At 43.6% G+C, this 26,039-nt stretch overlaps 1 protein-coding gene across 2 annotated transcripts in view; it reads left to right on the top strand.

Moving 5' to 3' along the window:
* EPS8L1 (EPS8 like 1) overlaps positions 1-26,039 on the top strand; it is a 234,433-nt gene that overhangs the window by 176,029 nt on the left and 32,365 nt on the right. For both annotated transcript variants that reach the window (XM_040327622.1, XM_040327623.1), the window contains 6 exons: positions 311-401; positions 558-607; positions 7,364-7,490; positions 12,763-12,851; positions 12,950-13,024; positions 23,539-23,687. In XM_040327622.1, the coding sequence (XP_040183556.1) occupies positions 311-401; positions 558-607; positions 7,364-7,490; positions 12,763-12,851; positions 12,950-13,024; positions 23,539-23,687 (581 nt within the window). The remainder of the gene's footprint in view (positions 1-310; positions 402-557; positions 608-7,363; positions 7,491-12,762; positions 12,852-12,949; positions 13,025-23,538; positions 23,688-26,039) is intronic.

Here is a 26,039-nt window from a genome sequence, read left to right as displayed (position 1 = left end):
AAACTGTCGAGAAACTCGATGAGCCAAAAAGAGAGCATGTTCTCTATTTCCTTGACGGGAATGGAGAAAATTGGCTTGTCGAGTTCCTCGACAGCCTAACAAGGAACTCGATGAGGAAATGATGTGTTTCGCCCGTCGAGTTCCTCGCTCGTGTGTACGAGGCTTCAGAGGTCAAGTGGTTAATGAAAAATAGATATCATGTTACGAAAAGGGTGACTTTTTAGCAGTTGCAGTTGATTAAGCCCCATAGTCTGTACTATGAATTATTGCATCTTCTAAAAAAAAAAAAATTCTTATTATTTATACACAGGAAGCAATATACAGCCAGGTGATTAAAAATGAGAAAAATTCACAGGATCCACAGATGCAGCAGAAGAGGAACACAACTACTGAAACTGTTGGTAAGTTCTTGTAAACATCCCTGCACAAATAATGTTCAATGTGGTACTTTTTAAATATTTGTCATTTAAAAATAAAGTTAGTATAATCTTGAATTTACATTTGTGCTTGGCAAAATTCCTGGGGATATATAGTCATCCTAACTGTTGTTCTTTCAGTTGATGGGGATACACAGGACCTAACGGCCCTCCGGGCTGGGCAGGAGGTGGTGAGTATACAATTTGAAACTCTTTTCTTTACATTTCAGAAAACATATACAGTTACAAATGTTTATAGGTTGTTTGGAAGTCATATTCATATCTTCTAGCTACTGCAGATCTTCTATTATGACCTTCCTAATTAAAGTAATATGAATTTTTTTTTTTTTTTCATGAATCAGATAGTGAAACGTGCTGTAAACGTTTGTGAGGGCAGAACATATTGGCCCCATAAAGGATGAGGAAGGGAAATTAGTTATAACAGACAAGGTTAAGGCAAAGGTTTTAAATGCTTTTTCTTCCGCAGTTTTCACAAAGGAAAGGGGGGGGATATAGTAATTAAAGCGGGGGTTCACCCTTAGAGGGCACTTTTTCCCCTTAGATTCCTGCTCGTTTTCTCTAGGGGAATCGGCTATCTGTTTTAAAATATGTGCAGTACTTACCCGTTTACGAGATGCATCCTCTCCGTCGCTTCCGGGTATGGGCTGCGGGAATGGGCGTTCCTTCTTGATTGACAGTCTTCCGAGAGGCTTCCGACGGTCGCATCCATCGCGTCACGATTTTCCGAAAGAAGCCGAACGTCGGTGCGCAGGCGCAGTATAGAGCCGCACCGACGTTCGGCTTCTTTCGGCTACGAGTGACGCGATGGATGCGACCGTCGGAAGCCTCTCGGAAGACTGTCAATCAAGAAGGAACGCCCGCTCCCGAAGACCCATACCCGGAAGCGACGGAAGAAGATGCAACTCGAAAACGGGTAAGTACTGCTCATATTTTAATACAAATAGCCGATTCCCCTAGACCGAACGAGCAGGAATCTAAGGGGAGAAAAAAAAAATTTAATAAATGGGTGAACTCCCGCTTTAAGGCTGAAATGTTAATAACATGTCACAGAATGTACCCTCATGGCTAACAGAAGCCAGTATCAGAAATAGACTTGAAAAACTTAATATAAATAAGTCACCAGGACCAGGCTTACACCCAAGAGTCCCTAAGGAACTTAGTCAGGTGATAGCTAGAGCATTGTTCATAATTTTTATGGACAGTTTACTGACTGGAATGGTACCAACTGATTGGAGAAAGGCCAACTTGCTACCAATCATACTCTATGACCCAAGCTGACTTTAGTGCACAGACACTGCAGCTGCCAGAGCGGCTTATTCTGTCTCCTTGTTCACAGCTACTCCTGCCATAGCTCCAGCATCATGCATGGAGGAGTCAGCTGAATTATTGAACACAGCATCAGCCACTTGCTTCTTGAGGATGCGCAGATATTACTTAATTCTGATGTTCGTTCTGTGGTAGAGGAAGGGAGTAACTTGAGCCTAAAAAGAGGGGAGAACACTGATAAACAACAAATTGGCAGTCATGTTTCCCCAGCCCCAGCATGCCACGTTGGCTCCAGTGATGATGAGGATGGAGGGAATGATAAGGTCACTGATGCGACTTGGGTACCAGAAAGAGCAATGGAGGAGGTGGAGAAACAACCCCAGTGAGGCAGGATGTCCTCCAGAGGCAGTCATCATGGAAGAGTAGAGAGCATCTACCCTATCCCATAAGATTGTGGAGCTGTTATCTCCCGCCCACTTCCCACAGCTCAGCTGAGTGGGCTTTTTTAGCACATGCGCAGCTGATCGCACTGTTGCAGTTTTCAATCTCTGCCGCAAGCAGATCAAGTGTGGCAAAAACACCAGCCATTTGAGTGCCACATGCTTGACAAGGCATGGCATAATCTCCCATCACACAGGAACACCAGAAAGCCACACACAAGGGACACATTTCTTCTCCTCCTCCTCTTTCATGTCTACCCCCCGCTATATCCAATGACCTCTCAGCAGCCTCCACTGACGGGGATGATGGTATAGCAAAGGGTGTCACAGGTCCTTGCAACACGTCTGCCAGCAGCTGTAGAGTATAGCAGGCAAATTCTCTGCACCAGCTGCAGCATCATCCAAATAAAAAAAGCTTGCAATGAAAATGTTGCTGCAGCAGGTTCTATACACAGTACAGATGTGCCACTTTACAGGCAGACTAAGGGGACCACCAGGCACTATAGTATATTTAAATGAATTTTTCATTCAGATTTTGTTCACTTTAAGCATCATTAAAATCACAGCTCCTTTTTTTTTGCAATGATACATGTCCCCCAGGGCAGTGTCCATGCCCCCTACTTTTATGGCCAATAACTTGCATTAAAGCCTTCAAAATGGAGACTTTTGATTTTTCGGGTCCCATAGACTTTAATAGGGTTTTGTGGTTCGGGTCCAAACATTTGCAATATTCGAGAGTTCTGGCGCAAACCTAACCATATCTCACATGTCTCTAGTGTTCATTAAAGGCTTCATATATGGTCAGAGGATCAGCTACAGAGGTAGAGTTTCAAGGAATCTGTCAACACACCAACTTGTCTTTTTAGGGCTTGTTTGCTCACTTTTATTTAGTTTTATTTAAAAGTTCCTGAACAAAAGTGTACTCGCCATCACATGAGAACACAACCCAATGCAATGCTTTTCGGTTTCCTGACTAGTTTTGATTTAATCGGATCCATAGGGGTTGGTTTACTAAAACTGGAGAGTGCAAATGCTGATGCAGCTGTGCATGGTAGCCAGCCACCTTCTAACTTCAGCTTGCTTAACCACTTAAGCCCCGGACCATATTGCTGGTCAATTACCGGGCCACTTTTTGCTATTCGGCACTGCGTCGTATTAACTGACAATTGCGCAACATGGCTCCCAAGCAAAATTGGCGAACTTTTTATCCCACAAACAGAGCTTTCTTTTGGGGGTATTTGATCACCTCTGCGGTTTTTAGTTTTTGCGCTATAAACAAAAATAAAGCAAAAATTTTGAAAAAAATATTCTTTACTTTTTGCTATAATAAATATCCCCCATAAATATATATATAAAAAAAAAATCCTCAGTTTAGGCCGATACGTATTCTTCTACATATTTTTCGTAAAGCATGGTGGTGGGAGCCTACAGTCAAGCATGGTGGTGGGAGTGTCATGGTCTGTGGCTGCATGAGTTCTGTCGGTTTTGGGGAGCTACAGTTCATTGAGGGAACTATGAATGCCAACATGTACTGTGACATATTGAGGCAGAGCATGATCCCCTCCCGTCGAAAACTGGGCAGTAGGGCAGTATTCCAACATAACAACCCCAAACACACCTCCAAAATGACCACTGCCTTGCTAAAGAAGCTGAGGGTAAAGGTGATGGACTGGTCAAGCATGTCCCCAGACCTAAACCCTACTGAGCATCTGTGGGGCATCCTTAAATGGAGTGTTGAGGAGTGAAAGGTCTCTAACATTCACCAGTTCCGTGATGTTGTCATGGAGGAGTGGAAGAGGACTCCAGTGGCAACCTGTGAAGCTCTGGTGAACTCAATGCCCAAGAGAGTTAGGGCGGAGCTGGTAAATAATGGTGGCCACACAAAATATTGACACTTTGGGCCCAATTTGGACATTTTCAATTAGGGGTGTACTCACTGTTGCCAGCGGTTTAGAAATTTAACCACTAAAGCCCCGGACCATTTTGCAGCTAAAGGACCAGGCCCCTTTTTGAGATTCGGCACTGCGTCGCTTTAACTGACAATTGCGCGGTAATGCGATGTGGCTCCCAAACAAAATTGACGTCCCTTTTTCCCACAAATAGAGCTTTATTTTTTGTGTTTTTTGATCACCTCTACGGTTTTTATTTTTTGCGCTATAAACAAAAATAGAGCAAAATTTTTTTTTTAAAAAAAACATTTTTTACTTTTAGCTATAATAAATATCCCCCAAAAATATATATAAAAAAATGTTTTCCTCAGTTTGGGCCGATATGTATTGTTCTACACATTTTTGGTAAAAAAAAAAAAAATCACAATAAGCGTTCATTGATTGGTTTTACTACTAATGGCGGCGATCAGCGATTTTTATCATGACTGCAACATTATGGCAGACACTTTTTACACATTTTTGGGACCATTGTAATTTTTACAGCGACCAGTGCTTTAAAAATGCACGGATTTCTGTAAAAATGACAATGGCAGTGAAGGGGTTAACCTGTAGGGAGCGCTATAGGGGTTAAGTGTGCCCTAGTGTTTCGATTCTTACTATAGGGGGACGTGGCTGGGCGTGTGATGTCACTGATCGTCGTTCCCTATGACAGGGAACAGACGATCACTGACAAGCCACTAGGAAGAACAGGGAAAGGGTTGTTTACACTTACCTCTCCCCGTTCTTCAGCTCTGTGACCCGATCGCGGGACACCAGCGGTGATCGGGTCCCGCGGGTGCGGTAATGGAGCTTCGGACGGATGCGAATGCGCGCCGCTCGCGACCCACGGCTGGGTTCTTAAAGGGGACGTATCTGTACACCCTTGTGCCCAGTCGTGCCATTCTGTCAACGTATATTGTCGTGCGGCGGTCCTTAAGTGGTTAATGGCTGTGTGAGTTATTTTGAGGGGACAGAAAATTTACACTGTTATACAAGCTGTACACTCACTACTTTACATTGTAGAAAAGTGTAATTTCTTCAGTGTTGTCATGTAAAAAGATAAAAAAAAATTTTTTTTAAAAATGTGAGGGGTTTACTCACTTTTGTGAGATACATTATATATTCTATAACTCTCATGTAAGATCTCATCGTCAAACAAACCATCCCCCCATTTCCCTTTACCTAATCTAAAGGGTTATTTTTACTAATTAAATTGAGTCAACATATGATGCAACAGGTCACAAGTCTTTTTTCTTTTTTGGTTGCACTTGTCACTACCTGCAAGACGTCTACACATTGTATTGGCTATCAAGCGGAGTCTCCTCAGGTTCTGAGGACTGCAGTAGCATAATGGCTACACAAGGGGACTAATCAGGATGGGCACATACTGCTGAGCTGGACTACTGGGTCTAGATTCAGAGAGAATTTACGCCGGCGTATCTATTGATACGCCGCGTAAATTCAAATCTGCGCCGGCGTATCTTCTTTCTGTATTCAGAAAGCAAGATACGCCGAAATTTGCCTAAGATCCGACTGGGGTAAGTCTCTTACGCCGTCGTATCTTAGTTGCATATTTACGCTGGCCGCTAGGTGGCGCTTCCGTCGCTTTCAGCGTAGAATATGCAAATGCACTGGATACGCCAATTCAGAAACGTACGTGCGCCCGGCGGAATGTTTTACGTCGTTTGCGTAAGGCTTTTTCCGGCGTAACGTTACTCCTGCTTCTATGAGGCGTTCGCAATGTTAAGTATGGACGTCGTTCCCGTGTCAAATTTAGAATTTTTTACGTCGTTTGCGTAAGTCGTTCGCGAATAGGGCTTTGCGTAAATTATGTCCACGTCGAAAGCATTGACGATTTGCAGCCGAATTTCGAGCATGCGCACTGGGATTCTTTCACGAACGGAGCATGCGCCGTTCGTTAAAGACGTCATTTACGTGGGGTCATGTTTTATTTACATAAAACACGCCCACCTCTTCTCAATTTGAATTCGGCGCGCTTACGCCGGCTCATTTACGATACGCCGCCGCAACTTACAGAGCAAGTGCTTTGTGAATACTGCACTTGCCCGTCTAAGTTGCGGAGGCGTAGCGTAAATAGGATACGCTACGCCCGCACAAAATTACGTCCCCCTACCTGAATCTAGCCCCTGATTTTCAAGGCACACATAACAGCGGACTGTAGTGCACCAATACACTAAGGGCCCATTCACATCAGCGGGCTTGCCTATGATGCGTATAAACCATTTGCGCTGATATGTATTGTGAACTAGCACTGAAGTGTATTGTTACAATGCCTTGCAGTGCTTGATTTTTTTTTCTTTTTTGCATACAATTAACTATTTGTGGCAAAATAGAGAAAAAGAAAGAATCGCGCTAAAACTCATAAAACACTGTGCATTAATAGTGTGATAACTGACAAATAAACATTCATATATAAATTCTGGAATAAACAGTGATGAATTCCCAAAAACATATAGAAGTCCTTATGTCACGTGATACTATGTTGTATGATGTTACACAAGTCCTCAAAAATGCGAAGCCAAACACTTTCCTCCACCCATGTGAAAGAAAATCTTAAATGGTGTAATCTTGAGTGATGTACATATATGGTATTGATGTTGAGTGACCATCCAACAGAAAAAGACCTCCACCGAAAGAGCACACCGATCTGCTTACCAGATCTCGTTGGTCCCTTATTACAGGGGACCCCAGATCGCATGTAGGTATTACAAACAGCTGGACTCAGCGGGATATGGGCAGCCTGAAAAGGGTCATCTCCACCATCCAAACTATTTGTGGCAGCATGTTGCTGCATGTGGTTGCGCTTTGTAACACACTGCCCTTATCAAAGTGCACACGTGGCACTACGAATGCAGAAAGTAGGAAGCCAACCTTCAGATTGCTTGTTTATAGTTTTGCATATCTTCCATTTTCACTGTTTTGCAAAAAATACACAATTTAAAATTTACAAATTTTGTTATTTGTTAACTCGATACAATTTAATTTTTTAAGTTATGTCGTATTTGTGAGCACTACAAATGAATTTATTGTATTTTTATAAAAAATATTGTATTTGATAAACATTTGCGCAATTGACACGGGATCTACAAAATAAGTAGTCCAATCCTTTTATTTTACCAGTCCTATACTATAAAAAAAATGTATGGAGTGCATCTGGCCACCTGAGGTTTAAAGTGAAGTGAAGGGCCTGGCAGTGAAAGAGTTAAAACATCTTTGTGTTCCATGCACCACATTATTGTCAATGTCATTTTGCTATATGTGTTTTGCACAGGATCTACTGAATCACTGCTTTGATGACATTGAATCTTTCATGGGGAAGCTCCAGAAATCAGCTGAAGCATTTAAAGTCCTCAACCAAAGAAAGAAATCAAGAAGAAGCAAGAAACCGGAAGCCGGAGGTAACCTTAATTAATAATCACGTTGTGAAATGTTTACTTAAAAAGAATATTAAAGGAAAAATAAGAGGCTGAAATTTACATTTTACGGGAGGTCTGATTGAGAGCAGAATATTCAGTTAAATGATAAGTCATTCTAATAATGGTATTGCAGTACCATGTGTTTTGGCAAAGTGTGATTTTTACAAATGTGTTGGGCACCTTTTTGCACATTTCTCATATATAGGGCAGCCTTTTGAAATGAATGGGCTGCCCTAAACGTGATACTCCGAAAAACACACAAAAAACGCATGCATGCTTGGTCGTGCCTCTCATGTGTAAATAGGACTTTGAAAATTGATCACCTTATTATTTCCAATTCAAGATTTTACCCACTTTTCCAGTACTGGCAGCTGATATGCTTCCCAGTTCCTAACACTATCACAAACTATGTATGTCTGTATCCCCTATCTTCTATCTCTTCTTCCCCATAATGGCATGCTGATTGAGCACATGGCTTACTATGGATTGTGCAGTGTAGACCAATGTTAAAGTTTCAATTCATAAGGCTTCATTTCCATGGACGTTTTTACAGCCACTTTTTTTAGCCTTTTTTACAGCTTAAAAATGCCTATCCATTTTTTTTTTTTTTTTTGAGCTGGAGCTCAAAAACGCTGCAGTAGCGGTTTTTAGTGTTTTTGCACGTTTTTTGAGCGTTTTTTAACGTCTGGCGTTTTTACAGCTCTAAGGCTGGAGCTTCAGAACACACTGGTCCTGTTTTTTTTTTTGCAGCTTAAAAACGGCTCAGCCATCTACAGCTCAAAAACTTCATGGTGGGCATGAGGCCATAGACTAACATGGAGAGCCGTTTTTAAGCTGCAAAAAAAGCTCAGAAAAGTGGCTGTAAAATTGTCCAAAAACGTCCATGAAAATGAAGCCTAATGGTTAAAATTTACCTACCACCAAAACATTTATTTGACTTCTAGATGGAATATGGGAGGGTTAGAATTTTTGTCTGGTTTTTCCTGCTGTCTGTATCTTTATCTGTGTTCTGGTGACCATTGTTACCAGGATTGAAAGTGAGAAAAAATCCAAAACTTTGGTTATAGATGTCAATAGCACTGAAACAAACAGGTTATCTTCCAGTGGGGACATATGTTCAGATGACAGCTGTCTACAGCCGGCCATAAATGGATTTGATCCATCTATGGGCTGGCTGGTTGTACTGAATTTGATTCATCGATCGACTTCAATATAACCAGCCTGTCAAGGTTTTCTCACACGATCACTGCCAGAGGCTATAGCAGCCAGCAGCAATCATTGCCCCTGGGCAGAACACAAGAGCGCTGCTGGAGGGATTCCTCCATCAACACTGACTGTGGTGGAAGGCAGTGGCAGCTGGTGCTCAAAATTTTTGGAGGGGCGCAAACGAAAAAAAAAAAAATTGAAGCCTCACTGTGCCCATCACATGCAGCCACTGTGCCATCAAACGCAGCCACTGTGCCATGCCACCAAATGCAGCCACTGTGCCATCAATTGTCACCACTGTGCTGGTCTGTACAGGTCTTTCAGAAGAGGTGGGTCTTCAGTTTTTTCCTAAAAACCCGATGGTTTTCTTCCAAGCGGATGGTCGTGGGTAGAGCATTCCAGAGCCGTTGTCCTTAGACCGAGAATCTATGTTCTCCCTTAGATTTGTAGAGAGATTTGGGGATTTGGAAAATGTTTTGGTTGGTTGATCGCAGCACGCGCTGGGTGACGTAGGGTTTTATTTTATCGCTTAAGTATTGAGGAGCTTTACCCTGTGTACATTTGTGGGTGAGGCAGAGAGTCTTGAATGTCACCCGGTCCTGTACGGGCAGCCAGTGGAGGGACCTCAAGGCCGGGGAGATTGGTTCCCACGGCTTTTTACCAGTTACCAGTCTGGCTGCCGTGTTCTGGACGACTTGTAGACGTGTAATCTGGTATTTCGGTAGTCCTAAGTAGAGGGAATTTGCGTAGTCGAGTCGTTGCAACATGAAACTGTGCCATCAATTGTCACCACTGTGCCATGCCATCAAATGCAGTCACTGTGCCATCAATTGTCACCACTGTGCCATGCCATCAAACACAGCAACTGTGCCATCAATTGTCACCACTGTGCCATGCCATCAAACGCAGCCACTGTGCCCCTCAATTGTTGCCACTGTGCCAATTGTCACCACTGTGCCCATTGATGCCACTGTGCATGTCACTGTGTCCTTTAATTGTCACCACTGTGCCCCATGATGCCACTGTGCCCATTGTCACTACTGTGCCCATTGTCACCACTGTGCCCCATGATGCCACTGTGCCCATTGTCACTACTGTGCCCCATGATTCCACTGTGCCCATTGTCACCACTGTGCCCCATGATGTCACTGTGCCCATTGTCACCACTGTGCCCCATGATGCCACTGTGCCCATTGTGCCCCCTTTCCCTGTAAAAAGCACTTACCTGAAGCTTCCATGTCCTCCCTCGATGTCTTCTGCCGCCGTGATGAAGCTTTAGCCAATCAGGTTCCTAATAACCAGAATCCGGGAACCTGATTGGCTGAAACGGCCGTCAGTCTTATGCAAGGAACGCAGGAAGGGTGCGTTCCAAGTATAGACATCCGAGATCCGGAGGGCTTTACTTGAAAAGCCTATCAGAGCCAGCAGCTCTGATAGACAGTTCCCCTCAGCCAATCAGCTGCCGCTATTCAGGTAACCGGCGCCCTATGTCCGGTTATATGAATAGACCAGCGGTAGATGGCAACAATGATATAACACACGTTCACTGCAAAGCAATGAATGTGTGTTATTTGCGATAGGGGGTGGCACTGCAGCGCCCTCTATTGACGGCTGCCAGAACTGCAAGTAAAAGTAAAAATGACATTTTAAGCTAAATAAAATGTCTTAAAGGGCCCGTTTTTTTTTTTTTTACTTCAGGAGGGGCGGGGGGGCGGGGCGGCACCCGGGCGCCCCCTATGGACGGGCCGCCACTGGTGGAAGGAAAGAAACTTGCATATTCTTTTGGCTGCTTAAGAGGGGATCGTTTTGGAGAAATTTTCTTTACTTCTGTTGCCCCTCTGGACAGGAAAAAAATATATAAATCTATTACTCAGGAGACATGGCAAAATATATACTATATTTTATGCAAAACTATATATTTTATCCACATGAAAAAAAAATATGTTTTTGTCTAAAAAGTATTTTGCTTTTAAATGGAACATTATAGAAGTGATTGGTTGTAGTATAGTGCAGTATGGTATACAGTGGTTATATTTTACACAAAGGCATTATGCTGTTGTCACTGAATTCCCTGAAAATGTATTTGAATACATTATAGCAACGCTGTATCCTGGCCTAGGCCAACAAGGCCCAGGCCTAGGGCAGCACTTTGCAGGGGGGGCAGCATGGCTTGTGCTAGCTACACTGTTAGTGTAACGCAAGCTGTTTCTAATTTTGACTGTCCTAACATCCTGGACCACAAACCTTCCTCACTGTGTTATGTTTTCTGCTGTACCATTGGCATGGTTATATCTTCTTAGTCCTCTCCATCAAATTATCCCAAATTTGTGCTTGAAGTAGAACTATTTGGATAGAGTAAGGGAGGGTTATAGCCCCTGTCAGTTTATTTTTTTTTACCATCCCTGTCCCATTGCAGAGATTTCCCTTCACAATCTGCCCCATAGCTAAACAGGAAGTGATAGGAAATCTATGCAAATTAAGGGAATCCATTACCCCCACCCAGGCATTGAGAACTAGTGTCCCCCCTTGAAAATGTCAGGGTGGGTCTTAACCACTTGACCACTGGGCACGTAAACCCCCTTAACAACCAGACCAAATTTCAGCTTTCGGTGCTCTCACAATTTGAATGACAATTACTCAGTCATACAACACTGTACCCAAATGAAATTTTCGGCCTTTTTTTCACACAAATAGAGCTTTCTTTTGGTGGTATTTAATCACCGTTGTTTTTTTTTTTTTTTTGCGCTATAAGAGAAAAAAGACTGAAAATTCTGTAAAAAATAATAATTTTTCTTTGTTTCTGTTATAAAATTTGGCAAATTTAGTATTTTTTCTTCATTCTTTTGCATAAATGTGAAAGATGAAGTTACGCCGAGTAAATAGATACCCAACATGTCACCCTTCAAAATTGCACACGCTTGTGGAATGGCGCCAAACTTTGCTACTTAAAAATCCCCATAGACGACGTTGCAGGGTATTGTGGGGTATTGCGGAGTATTGTGGGGTATTGCAGGGTATTGTGGGGTATTGTGGGGTATTGTGGGGTATTGTGGGGTATTGCGGAGTATTGCGGGGTATTGCGGAGTATTGCGGGGGATTGCGGAGTATTGCGGGGTATTGTGGGGCATTGCGGAGTATTGCGGGGCATTGCAGAGTATGGGGGCATTGCAGAGTATTTTGGGGGCATTGCAGAGTATGGGGGCATTGCAGAGTATGGGGGCATTGCAGAGTATGGGGGCATTGCAGAGTATGGGGGCATTGCAGAGTATGGGGGCATTGCAGAGTATGGGGACATTGCAGAGTATGGGGACATTGCAGAGTATTGCACAGGGAGGGATGGATGGCTGGATCTGTGACTGCATGTGTCACAGATCCAGCCCGCAGCAGCAGCAGCAGCTGCTGCTGCTTCCGCTCTCTCCCCTCTCCTCTCTCACACTGTACCGTTCGGTACAGAGAGGAGAGGGAGGAACCGGCGTCATCACATGACGCCGGTTTGTTTGCTAGTGATCGCTCCGTCATTGGACGGAGCGATCACGTGGTAAACCGCCGCTATCAGCGGCGATTTACCGTGATCCGTGATCAGCCGGGTCCGGAGGACCCGGCGGTCACAGAGACTCCCGTGTGCGCGCCCCATAGGGCGCGCGGGAGCGCGATTCTGGGAGGACGTACATTGACGCCCTCCCAGAGTTAAGCAACCGCCTTGTAGACGTATTTCGTCTATAGGGCGGTTGCTAACTGGTTAAACAGAAAGGGGTGTGGCCTTGACAGGAAGGGTGTGGGTCATATTTAAATTAGGGGGTGAACGAGTTTAGTCAGGCCTAGCCAGCACAAAACCTAAATACACCACTGCATTATGGAGAATTTAAAAGTGAGTTTAGTACAATGATTTGCTGTTGAAATGAGGAGCCTGAACTGAAGGCCAACAAACTCATTCAGCTTGCCAAAATATACATTTGTGATGGGTTTGCTTTTATCAATAAATGTTTGAATGTGATATAATGTTCAGACCTAGTAGGTATAATATATATAATTTTTCATATTTCCACAGAGGGTTTACTGACTGTCCGTGCAAAGCCTCCAAAGCTGGAAGAGTATGAAGATGCTGCCCAGAAATTTAAATATTGCTTCTGCTTATTGGTATGATAAAAATACCACATATATACAGTATGAATAAAACTTGGTTTCATTTAAATGGTGTTGACCAATTTAATTATTCATTTTAATTCTTTCTCCAGGCAAGACTGAAAAATAATATTATGAATCCCAGTGCTGTGGAGCTTGTTCACTTTTTATTTGGGCCACTTAAAACGGTAAGCAAAGGCTAAAAGTTTTCAGAAACCTATATAGTTCAGCAACTGGAATATTATACACCCCAAAGTGCATCCAATCCATAGACTAAAAATGTTTGACCGGTTGCCTAGTCTTTGACACTACAGGTCTGCTGCTGTTGCTTTTCCAGGTTAATGAGCAAGTAAGTGTGGTTAAAAGTTATTGTAAATTGCAGTGTAGGTTTATTGACTCTAGCTGTACTTGTGCATTAGGGTGGTATTCTAAATAATGGCACCACATCACACAGAGTGGAATTTGTTACCATAATTGCAGTATTGCACAGTAAAACGCTCATTACTTCAATCTACAGGATTTCTGGGGGTCTTAAGGTTAACCATACTTTCAAATAACTTATTCCTACTGTGACAGGAAGTCAGGTAAATCTGTGGGTGTTGTCACAGACGGGAGATACATTTCTGTCTTGTTTAGACAATACACCAATTATTATCAGGTGTCGGCTGCAGAAGTAGCCAGGAAGGTTTAAGGGCTTTGAAAAACTTCAGCTGTTCAGAATGAGGCAATTAAGGCCTCTATAAGTAATCCAGAGGATTACTACTGATTGCTGCATCCTGAGGCTTTTTTAATGAAGGAGAGCAGTGAACAGAAATACTTCTAAAGAGGTGAGGTGCTGTTGATTTTTCTGTGTGATAAAAATCAAAAAGACTATTTGTTTTTCTGCTGTATGACCAGCAGTGTCTGCCCAGCACTAGGCTGAGCCAGACTCCATAGATAGGCTCCTGTGTGGTGAAGGTAGACGCCCCAGGTGGCCAGGGTTTATTTTATCTTTGATTTTGTTTATGCTGTTTGGATGCTTGCAATTGTTTCCAGCAAGATGGAAGAATAAACCAAATTCTTTGTTTTCAACCGTCTTCGGCTGTTTCTCTGTATCGTTCAGTGTGTAGTGAACCCATCCAGGGGGTCACACACCCCCGCTACCGAGCTAACCCCTTACACATGGTGGAGTGCCGCGGGCAGTTAAAGTGAACCCAAAATGGAGAAGATACTGAAACAGCTGGCTATAGCAAATGCAAATCAACAGCAGACGAATGCAGGTTTGCAGCGGAGCATTGCAGCTCAACAACAGGCTCATGCAGCTCAACAGCAGGCTCACGCAGCTCAACAACAGGCTCACCCAGAGGTTTTATTGGCCTAGGATCACTAAGGAAGTGGAATTGTACTGCTCTTCCTGTCCAGTGTTTCAGATTACTTCATCCATGCCACATTTCCACAGTCCGTTGGTACCCCTGCCCATTATCAAGGTCCCTTTTGAGAGGATCGCCATGGACTTGGTTGGCCCCTTACTGAAGTCCACTAGAGGGCACCAGCACATCTTGGTAATAATGGACTATGCCACCCGTTACCCAGAAGCGATTCCTTTCCGAAACACCTCTGCTAAAACCATTGCCAAAGAGTTATTTCAGGTTTTCAGCCGTGTGGGTCTTCCTAAGGAAGTCCTAACTGACCAGGGCACCCCGTTTATGTCTAGGGTGACCAAATAACTTTGTAAACTCCTGAAAGTGACCCAATTATGTACATCAGTATATCACCCTCAAACAGACGGGTTAGTGGAAATGTTTAATACAACCTTAAAACAAATGTTGAGGAAGGTGGTGGATAAAGACGGAAAGAATTGGGATTATCTGCTCCCTTATCTGATGTTTGCCATAAGAGAGGTTCCCCAATCATCCAAAGGGGGTTCTCTCCGTTTGAGCTACTGTATGGGAGGCACCCCCGGGGCCTACTGGACATTGCCAGGGAAACATGGGAGAGTGAGAGTTCCCCTCATCGAAGTGTGAAGGAACATTTAGCCCAAGCCCAATTGGCTCGACAAAGGATTTACAATCGTGGGGCCCAGGTCCGTTCCTTTGCACCTGGTGATAGGGTGTTGGTGCTGGTCCCCACAGTCGAAAGTAAATTCCTAGCCAAATGGCAGGGTCCCTATGAAGTGTTGGAGAAAATGGGGGTGGTGAATTATAAAATTAGCCAACCGGGAAGACGAAAACCTGAGCAGCTGTATCACCTGAACTTGCTGAAACCCTGGAAGGATAGAGAGTCCTTGGTCGCGAAGACTACCCGATTTACTGCTCCATTTAACCTGGCTGTCCCTGAAGTTGGGATAGCGGAGACTCTATCCAAAACTCAGCAACAGGAGGTTAAAGAATTTGTGCTCCGTAATAAGGAGAAGTTTTCAGACCTGCCAGGTTGGGTCTCCGGAGTTGAACATGACATTATCACCACACCAGGGGATAAGGTCAAGTTAAAGCCTTATAGAATTCCAGAAGCTTGGCGAGAGGCAATTCGCCAGGAAGTAAAAAAAAAATGCTTGAGCTGGGGGTGACAGAAGAGTCAAATAGTGATTGGTCCAGTCCCATTGTCTTAGTGCCCAAACCAGATGGAAGTTGGCGGTTTTGTAATGAATTTCGCCGCCTGAATCAAATCACTAAGTTTGACACCTATCCTATGCCCCGCATAGATGAACTGATTGATCGCCTAGGTACTGCCCGGTACATGACGACGTTAAACCTGACCAAGGGTTATTGGCAAATTCCTCTCTCAGAGTCGGCCATGGAAAAAACAGCATTTGTAACTCCAGACAGATCTTTCCAATATCGGAGGATGCCTTTTGGGTTACAGAATGCTCCCGCCACATTTCAATGCACCATGGAAAAGACCCTTCGGCCTCATCGAGCCTATGCTGCTGCATACCTCGATGACTTTGTCATCCACAGTGAGGACTGGGACTCACACTTACCAAAAGTTCAGACTGTGTTGGATTCCATCTGGAAAGCCAGGTTTATAGCCAATCCAAAAAAATGTACCCTTGGGCTAGAAGAGGCGAAGTATCTGGGGTATACCATTGAAAGAGGTCTAATCAAGCCCCAAATAAAGAATGTTAAGGCTATTCAGGATTGGCCACGTTGCACCAACAAGAAACAGGTTCGTGTATTTTTGGGGATCGCAGGCTATTATCGCCGCTTTTTCCCCCATTTTGCCTCACAGGCTGCTCCCCTGACCAATTTGACCAAAGGGAAGGAGTCTGTAATGACCAAATGGACTCCCGAAGCAGAAACAGCTTTTCAGGCTTTAAAACAGGCCTTATGTAGTCAGCCAATTTTAAATTCACCTGATTTTTCACGGGACTTTGTGGTCCAGACAGATGCGTCAAATTTAGGATTAGGAGCTGTACTGTCCCAGATTATCAAGGGGGAGGAACACCCTATTATGTACCTCAGCTGAAAGTTGAAGGCCCATGAGGAGAATTATGCCACCATTGAGAAAGAGTGTTTGGCGGTGAAATGGGCTTTGGCTTCTCTCCGGTACTACCTCGTGGGTAGACAGTTTGAACTGGTGAGGGATCATGCCCCATTGAAGTGGATGGCACAAAACAAAGAGACCAACAGGAGAATAAATAGGTGGTTCCTGGCCCTCCAGGAATTTCGTTTTGTGGTAACGCATTGCCCCGGTGCTAAAATGGGGAATGCAGATGGGTTGTCCCGAGTGCATTCTTGCCTGGCAACCTGTGTCCCAACCCTAGGGTTGAAACAAGGGGGGGGGTATCTGATAGGAAGTCAGGTAAATCTGTGGGTGTTGTCACAGACGGGAGATACATTTCTGCCTTGTTTAGACAGTACACCAATTATTATCAGGTGTAGGCTGCAGAAGTAGCCAGGAAGGTTTAAGGGTGTTGAAAAACTTCAGCTGTTCAGAATGAGGCAATTAAGGCCTATATAAGCAATCCAGAGGATTACTACTGATTGCTGCATCCTGGGGCTTTTTGAGTGAAGGAGAGCAGTGAACAGAAATACTTCTGAAGAGGTGAGGTGCTGTTGATTTTTCTGTGTGATAAATAGTGTTGAGCAGAATATGCCATATTCGATTTCGCGATATATCTCGAATATATATTCGAATATTCGAGATATATTCGCTAAATTCGAATATTCGTGATATTTTATCGAAAGTAAATGATTGCGATTTTTCGCTATTGCGAATGCGAAAATAATTGCGATTTTTTGATAACTGCGGTAGGAGCACTCTGATTGGCTCAGAATATTCGTGATATTTTATCGAAATATCGCAACATGCGAATGCGATATTTATTGCGCAATTTCGAGAAATGCTGGAGGAGCGCTCTGATTGGCTCAGAATATTCGTGATATTTTATCGAAATATCGCAACATGCGAATGCGATATTTATTGCGCAATTTCGAGAAATGCTGTAGGAGCACTCTGATTGGCTCAGAATATTCGTGATATTTTACAATACAAAATAATTGCGAATATTCGGCAAATGCGGAAGGAGCACTCTGATTGGCTCAGAATATTCTTGATATTTTACAATACAAAATAATTGCGAATATTCGGCAAATGCAGAAGGAGCACTCTGATTGGCTCAGAATATTCTTGATATTTTACAATACAAAATAATTGCGAATATTCGGCAAATGCGGAAGGAGCACTCTGATTGGCTCAGAATATTCTTGATATTTTACAATAGAAAATAAAAAGTGTTTTGCATTGGTGGTGATTCTTTACTCTATCCATCTGTCACAGCCGTTTGTCAATCAAACACCTTAAAGATTGAACACGTTCATGCTGCATGCTTTGGACTTTTTTTCACTTCACATATCAAAGACATTTTTATGAAAGATTATTTTTCTATTATTGGGACTATATTTCTTTATATATTTGTTTCACTGTGTATTTCACAAGTTATTTGCGCTTGCTTATTTTATAATTTGCCCACATGTCTTGTCACTAGACATATTTTTTATTCTTGTAGAGCGACTCCATTTTCTGTCTTGTATTAATTTATGTTGTATAACATTTTTGAGTTGCTGCTGTATTCTCCCCTTTTTTAAGGTATGCGCAATTTTTTCCTTCTTACAAAAAATAATAATATCAAACATACAAATATTCATAACATACACATACACAAAGCCCCCCCCTTTTGCATCAGAGACAATCAGAGTTCTCCTACCACAGTTATCGAAAATTCGCAATCATTTTCGCATTCGCAATAGCGAAAAATCGCAATTTTTTTTTTTTCAATTTGGCAACATAATAGGATCGCCTCAGCTTAGCTACTCGGCCCAGGGTCTCTAATCATACCAGCAATGCTTTTAGACGTCGATAGGATGTGATCTGTTTTAAAAATCAAATTGAAAAAATGCGAATATTCGGAATTGCGAATATTCACCGCGAAATTCGAAATATAGCGCGATTTCTCGAATATGCTATATTCGAGTCGAATATTCGCAATGCGAATATTCGTGAGCAACACTAGTGATAAAAATCAAAAAGACTTAGGCCCGGATTCAGATACAATAGTGTATCTATCGGCGGGCGTAACGTATCTCAGATACGTTACGCCGCCGTAAATTAGGGCGCAAGTTCTGTATTTAGAAAGAACTTGCACCCTAAGTTAAGGCGGCGTAACATATGTGGTCCGGCGTAAGCCCGCGGAATTCAAATGTGGATGATGTAGGCGTGTTTTATTTCAAATTAATTGTGACCCCACGTATTTGAAATTTTTTACGAACGGCGCATGCGCCGTTCGTGAAAGAATCCCAGTGCGCATGCTCGAAATTACGCTGCAAATCGTCAATGCTTTAGGCGTAAACGTAACTTGCGTACAGCCCTATTCACGAACGACTTATGCAAACGACGTAATCGACAGAAAATTTGACGCTGGCCCGACATCCATACTTAACATAGGATAACCCTCATATAGCAGGGGTAGAAAAAGCCTAACGTAAACGACGTAAAAAAAAATGCGCCGGGCGGACGTACGTTTATGAATCGGCGTATCTACCTAATTTGCATATTCCTCGCGTAAATCTACGGAAGCGCCACCTAGCGGCCAGCGTAAATATGCAGCCTAAGATACGACAGTGTAAGACACTTACGCCGGTCTATGCGTAACTGATTCTATTAATCAGTCGCATAGATACGACCCTGCAACTCAGAGTTACGATGGAGTATCCGGAGATACGCCGTCGTAACTACTATCTGAATCCGATCCTATTTGTTTTTCTGCTGTATGACCAGCAGTGTCTGCCCAGCACTAGGCTGTGCCAGACTCCATAGACAGGTTCCTGTGTGGTGAAGGTAGACGCCCCAAGTGGCCAGGGTTTATTTTATGTTTGATTTTGTTTATGCTGTTTGGATGCTTGCAATTGTTTCCAGCAAGATGGAAGAATAAACCAAATGCTTTGTTTTCAACCATCTTCGGCTGTTTCTCTGTATCGTTCAGTGTGTAGTGAACCCATCACACACCCCCGCTACCGAGCTAACCCCTTACACTACACACTAACTAAACCAATTAAAAAACATAAAAAAGACCCCCGGCAGACCGATAATTAAATGATGCACAGGGAGGTTCAAGGTCAGAGCCGTATCCCTATTCTGGGGCCCCTACCTAAATTAACAGGTGTGGTTCCTTAAGGTCATGCATAAGCTAAAAAAAATGGGGGATTGAAGATCACCAAGAAACCTTATTAACCACTTAACAACCGGCTCATAGCCAAAGTACGGTTGCTTAACTCTGGGAGGCCATTAATTAACGGCCTATCAGAATCGCGCTCCCCATGTGATGACGCCGGTTCCTCCCTCCCCTCTCTGTACCGATCGGTACAGTGTGAGAGGAGAGGGGGAGAGAGTGGAGGCAGCAGCAGTGCTGTGGGCTGGATCTGTGACAATTGCAGTCACAGATCCAGCCATCCATCCCTCCATGATCAACCATCCCTGCCCAATACTGTGCAATACTCTGCCCCATACTCCGCCCCATACTCCGCAATACTCTGCAATAGCCCGCAATAATCTGCAATACCCCGCAATAATCTGCAATACCCCGCAATACCCTGCAATACCCCGCAATACTCTGCAATACCCCACAATTCCCCCGCAATACTCTGCAATACCCTTCAATATCCCGCAATACCCCGCAATACTCTGCAATACCCCGCAGTACTCTGCAATACCCTGCGATACTCTGCAATAATTTTGGCCCTAGACCTCCTCTGTAACTAAAAACATATACCGTATTTATCGGCGTATACCGCGCACTTTTTTGCCCTGAAAATCAGGGCAAAATCGTGGGTGCGCGGTATACGCCGATACCTGCTTTCCCGCGCCGAGTTTTGAATACTGCGCCAACATATACCGAGCGCAGTACACTCGGCTATAGTCGGGCAGTCTCGGCTCCTTCCGCGCTCACGTCCTGGACGTACAGGACGTCAGCGCGAGAGTTGCCGAGCATTGCCGACAATACACGAGTGTACTGCGCTCTGTATATGTCGGCGCAGTATTCAAACTCGGCGCGGGAAATGAGCGGGGAGGACGCGAGGACGCCGCAGAAGGACGCCGGACCCGACCAAGAGGACACCTGAAGCCGCAGACGGACGCCGGACCCGACGAAGAGAACACCCGAAGCCGCAGAAGGATGCCGGACCCGACGAAGAGGACACCCGAAGCCGCAGAAGGACGCCGGACCCGACGAGGCCGCCAATGGACGCTGCGCAAGACACCAAAACTGTAAGTACAAAAAAAACTTTTTTTCCACAGGATTCGGGGCAACTTTAGGGGTGTGCGGTATAGGCGGGAGCGCGTTATACCGCGATAAATACGGTAACCAGTAAAAATATTTAAAATGTCGCCTATGGGGATTTTTAAGTAGCGAAGTTTGGCACCATTGCACGAGTGTGTGCAATTTTGAAGGGTGACATGTTGGGTATCTATTTACTCAGCATAACTTCATCTTTCACATTATGTAAAAACATTGGGCTAACTTTACTGATTTTTTTTTTTTTTTAAGCACAAAACTGATTTTTTTTTGTAAAAAAACACGTTTGAAAAATTGCTGCGCAAATACAGTGCAAAATAAAAAGTTGCAACGACCGCCATTGTATTCTCTTTGCTAAAAAACATATATAATGTTTTGGGGTTCTATGTAATTTTCTAGCAAAAAATAAAAAACCCAACAGTGAATAAATACCACCAAAAGAAAGCTCTATTTGTGTGAAAAAAGGACGACAATTTCATTTGGGTACAATGTTGTATGACTGAGTAATTGTCATTCAAAATGTGAGAGCACCGAAAGCTGAAAATTGGTCTGGTTATTAAGGGGGTTTAAGTTCCCAGTTGTCAAGTGGTTAAGAAACACCCTGGACTTAAAAAACAACTTTATTGAAAATTATTAAATTGATGCAAAAAACTATCACTAGTGCAAACATAAGAAAATGACAACGTTGTCAAACAACTCAGAGACCTGTCGGCAGCACACCTCATACACCACCACACACAGTCCACAATGCAATAAGTCCATAGGGAAACAGTGGGATAAGAAGGATGAGATTATTCCAATGGTAAATCACTCTATCCCAGAAACCAACCATGGGAAATCTCCAATCGTAGGGTATAACAATCCACATAGAATAAAGCTGAGTGTTCAATAGAACCACAATGAGGGTATTGCAGGCTGGATGGGGAGATAAGAGTGGGGTGGAAATGGGAGCAGGTTCTTTGAATGAGGTTAATGGATAAACAGCATAACCAGTCACAAAAGTTGGTGTAAGCCAATCAGACAGAAGATTCACAGCCACATGTCGCTGGGTGAATAAAGACTGTTGAGGATGCAACACATAAATCCCATATAGCAATCACTGGGCAGCATGTAGTCGCTATTCATCATTATGCTCACCACCTCTTGTCTCACAGAAGGGGGAGTTGTAGCAAATCCTCATGCTGTGTGTAGTATATGCTTCCAGGTCCAGGAGGGACCAATAGCCCAGGAGGATTGAAGTCCTGCGAAGCCAGCCTGCTTCCCAATAATTAGGCGGATTGGAAGGGTGGGTCAGGCAGGATCACCTGAGTTGCGTAGTGACATCACGCTGACTGGATTTGTTCACCTATCAGAAAACTTCTTTAGAGCAAGGAGGGACCAGTGGGCGGGTCTTAACCCATTTGTAAAATTCTATGCCAGACCCTCTAATAGAGGCTAACATAGCACACTGTGTTACGCATTTTTTTTAAATGAGCAGTGTAAATACTGATTTCCAGCTGTCTTCAGGCTGATAACGTGACTCGCGGCCCCTTTTAGCTCCGATGGATGGCTTTTGCGGGAGGAGCCGTGATCTCCCTCTGATGTCAGCCGGGAAAATGACGTGGCCGCTCGGCTCCACCCGCAGAAGCTCTGTCTCAGCTTTTTTTTCTCAATAATAGCGGCGGGGGCTGAGCAGAGGCAGAAAGGAGGGGGGAGAGAGGAGAGCAGAGCAGGCAGCCTATCACAGAGGGAGGCACTTTGAACACGGTGGTCAGGGCAGAGCAGCCCTGGTTATCGTGGTCTGTTTAGAGAGGCCATACAGGAAGTGGCATATTCTGTTTTTTTTGTTTGTTTTTTACAGTTTAGAGGGGGGCAGATTGTGCTGTTTAATCTGTTTAAGGGACCAGAATATACATGTTTTCCCCCCTCATGCTTTCATGGCACATTACTTTCTGTCTCAGTGACAATGGTCACTTAAACAAACAGAGGTGTAAATCTACCCAGACTACAATTAAAACAGAAAAGGTGGAAAAACTCTTTTGGGCCTACTACTCTTATGCCTCGTACCCACGACTAGAAAACTGCCATTTTTTATATATTGGTCGAGAAAACCCGGTCGTGTGTATGCTCCCTTGCAGTTTTCTCGACTAAAAAACTGCCCGCAAAAAAATTGAAACCAGCTCTCTTTTTTCTTGTCGTGTTTCCCGTCAGTCTTTATTCTCGTCGCGGAAAACGGTTGTGTGTATGCTCAGAATCAAGTATGCAGCCCAAAAGCAGCCCAAAGGGTGGCACCATTTGAAAGGAACTTCCCCTTTATAGTCCTGTTGTACATGTTGTACGTCACCGTGCTTTGGTCGGATGTTTTTTTGCATGAACGTGTGTATGCAAATCAGGCTGGAGAAGAATCACGTTGTGAAAAACGACAGCTTTTTGAATGTCAGGAAAAACGATGGTGTGTACGCGGCATTATGGTTTAAGGAAGTGCAGTTCATTCTGCACTCCTGTGACGTTTTCAATGGGCAGTGTGCTAAAGCCGCTGTCAGCTAATATCACTCATCCGGTCGATTCCAAATTTACAGTCAGGATCCACCCGGATGCCTGTACCGACACCTGGCTCAGCCTCCCAGCGAGTCACTAAGAGACTGAGCCAGCCCCTGCACAGCCAGTGAGCGCTGGAGGGACAGAGCACAGAGACTGAGAGATCAATAGTGTTTGGTTGCTCAATTCTAGGTCTTAAAGGCATCGGGACAGATGCAGCTGGGATCGGTGCTGCAGCCATCTAGGTGACTATGATTGTTTTTTTTATTCCCAAACTTCTCTTTTAAAGTCAATTGTCAGAGAGTCGAACCCTTTCCTACTGTTTTCAAAACTAAAATAAGTTGTTCCCTTATAAACTTCATGTCTCTTTTTGTTCTCTATTTTATTTGTTATATATTATTTTATGTCTGCATACAGCTTGTGGACAGTTCTGGAGGTGTGGATGTCGCTGCTGAAATTAGGAATCCAATGCTAACCAAGGAAGCTGTGGCTTTTCTAAAAGAGTGTTTAGATGAAAATGAACTTGAATTATGGAATTCTCTGGGACCTAACTGGACAAAACCAAGGTATGAGGGGAATGTTGAAAAGCAAAGTTCTTAAGGGGAAAACATAGTGGGAAACATTTGTGAAAGCTGTCTTTTTTGTTTGTGTTTGTTAATCTGTTGATGCTTTTATTTTAAACATATCTTAGGGACATATTGGTTTTTATACACTTTGGGGCAGATCCACATACATCTGCGTGGGCGCAGCGTATGTGAGATACGCTACGCCGCTGTAACTTACTTTTATTTGAGTCCTGAAAGAATTTGCGCCGTAAGTTACGGCGGCGTAGTGTATGTCTCGCGCCGTAAGGGCGCGGATTTCAAATTGGGCGGGTAGGGGGCGTGTTTCATTTAAATGAAGCGCGTCCCCGCGCCGAACGAACTGCGCATGCCCCGTCCGTCAAAACTCCCAGGGTGCATTGCTCCAAATGACGTTGCAAGGACGGCATTGTTTTCGACGTGAACGTAAATGGCGTCCAGCCCCATTCATGGACGACTTACGCAAACAACGTAAAATTTTCAAAATTATACACGGGAACGACGGCCATACTTAACATTGAGTACGCCACCAGATAGCAGCTTTAACTATACGCCGGAAAAAGCCGGACGGAAACGACGTAAAAAAATGCGACGGACGCTCGTACGTTCGTGGATCGTCGGAAATAGCTAATTTGCATACTCGACGTGGATTACAACGGGAACGCCACCTAGCCGACGTCGAAAAATTGCATCTAAGATCCGAAGGCGTACGAAGACGTACGCCTGTCGGATCTAACCCAGATGCTGTTGTATCTTGTTTTGAGGATTCAAAACAAAGATACGACACAGGAATTTTGAAATTACGCCGGCGTATAATACATTGGCTGCTATGAAAATGGACATATTTGCATGTATTAAGAAGTGCTCCAGAATGCCTGGATCCTAATAATGTCTAAGGCAGCTAAATTGTTTGTTTTTTGCCCTTTTGAAAGGTCAATTCGCAATTTTTCTTTTTTTAAATAGGGCATTGCTAGCTGGGTAATTATATTCATATTAACAAGGTTGAAGTTGTCCCTTTTGCTTCTTTCACATGATTTTCAGGTGCTTTAGCGCTAGAAATAGCCTCTGTAAAGCGCCTGAAATTGATTGCAGTGTGATTTTTCACACTGGGGCGGTGCGATTGTGGGACGTTATGAAAAGCCCTCAAGCAGCATCTTTGGGGCGGGTTGGGAGGGCTGTATTTAGTGCTCCCAAAATGCCTTGAAAGTGCCTCAAAACTGGACTTCTTAAAAAAATATTTGGTAAAAAGTGTCCGGGTAGCGACCAAAAAGCAATGCAAAAGCGATGCTAAAACAGCGCTAAAAGCGCAGCTAAAACAAGCCCGGCATCCCAGTGTGAAAGGAACCTTAGGGTTTATAGTAAATGATACAGGAGATGAGCTTCTTACAGATAGGGGTTATAAAAAGTGCTACAAAAATTAGAAGGGCTTACTATCTATTAGGGCAGTGGTTCTCAACCTTTCTAGAGCCGTGACCCCTTGATAAAATTTCCCAAGTTGTGGGGACCCCTAACAATAAAATTATTTTCGTAGCATGGGTTGTCAGCACCCAAGGCAAGACAAGTAATTTGACAAATTTCTCACCGCTCCAGGTGAGCCTCGTGAGTAATCAAGGGTTGTTGAACCACCAAGGTGCTGGCAATGCTGATGATAGCAAATGAAAGGACGAAAACTGGACAGCCGCACTCCGAAATCACTTAAAATAAGTTGTCTTTTATTTTTCAACTGTACATACAGTCACGAGCCATGACAAAGCACTAACTGTAAGTGCGAAACGCGTCGGCCATACTGTTTGTTGGTTGCAGTGACTGTATGTAGATAAAGTGTGATCAAAAAATGGCGCCCTATTGAATCACACCTCTGCGCTCAAGACAAAAACAATAATAGAAATCACAGCTGCTGTTCTAAAAATATCAATGTGAAAAAATATATATAACGTGTTTTAAACCAATAAACCACAAAATTATATAAAAACAGCGCTCAAGTGTGTGTGAATCACACTGTGATAGGTGATAAGTAATAATAATATTCAATATAAATGCAAATTAATCAAAAACCCGTGATGAAAGTGTTCATAGGAAAACATAAAGTTCATGGAGGAGCAAAAAGGAAAACCACTTCTCTGCTTCTTTCAAGGTGTAAAATCTTCAAAATATATTCAAAATAATCTTCCACCACACCCGATGTGAAACAATAGTGAATCCTCCACCAATAGAAATGGCCACTCACCAGAACAATATGCCTAGCACTCTCGTGTTTTGGCACAGTAGCTTTGTTATAGTTAGTTTAAATCAGCAGGCGAGTGACTGTATGTACAGTTGAAAAATAAAAGACAACTT

Source organism: Rana temporaria, chromosome 10, assembly GCF_905171775.1.
Source record: "Rana temporaria chromosome 10, aRanTem1.1, whole genome shotgun sequence".
Lineage (NCBI taxonomy): Eukaryota > Metazoa > Chordata > Amphibia > Anura > Ranidae > Rana > Rana temporaria.
This window is presented reverse-complemented; position numbering and strand designations above follow the sequence as displayed.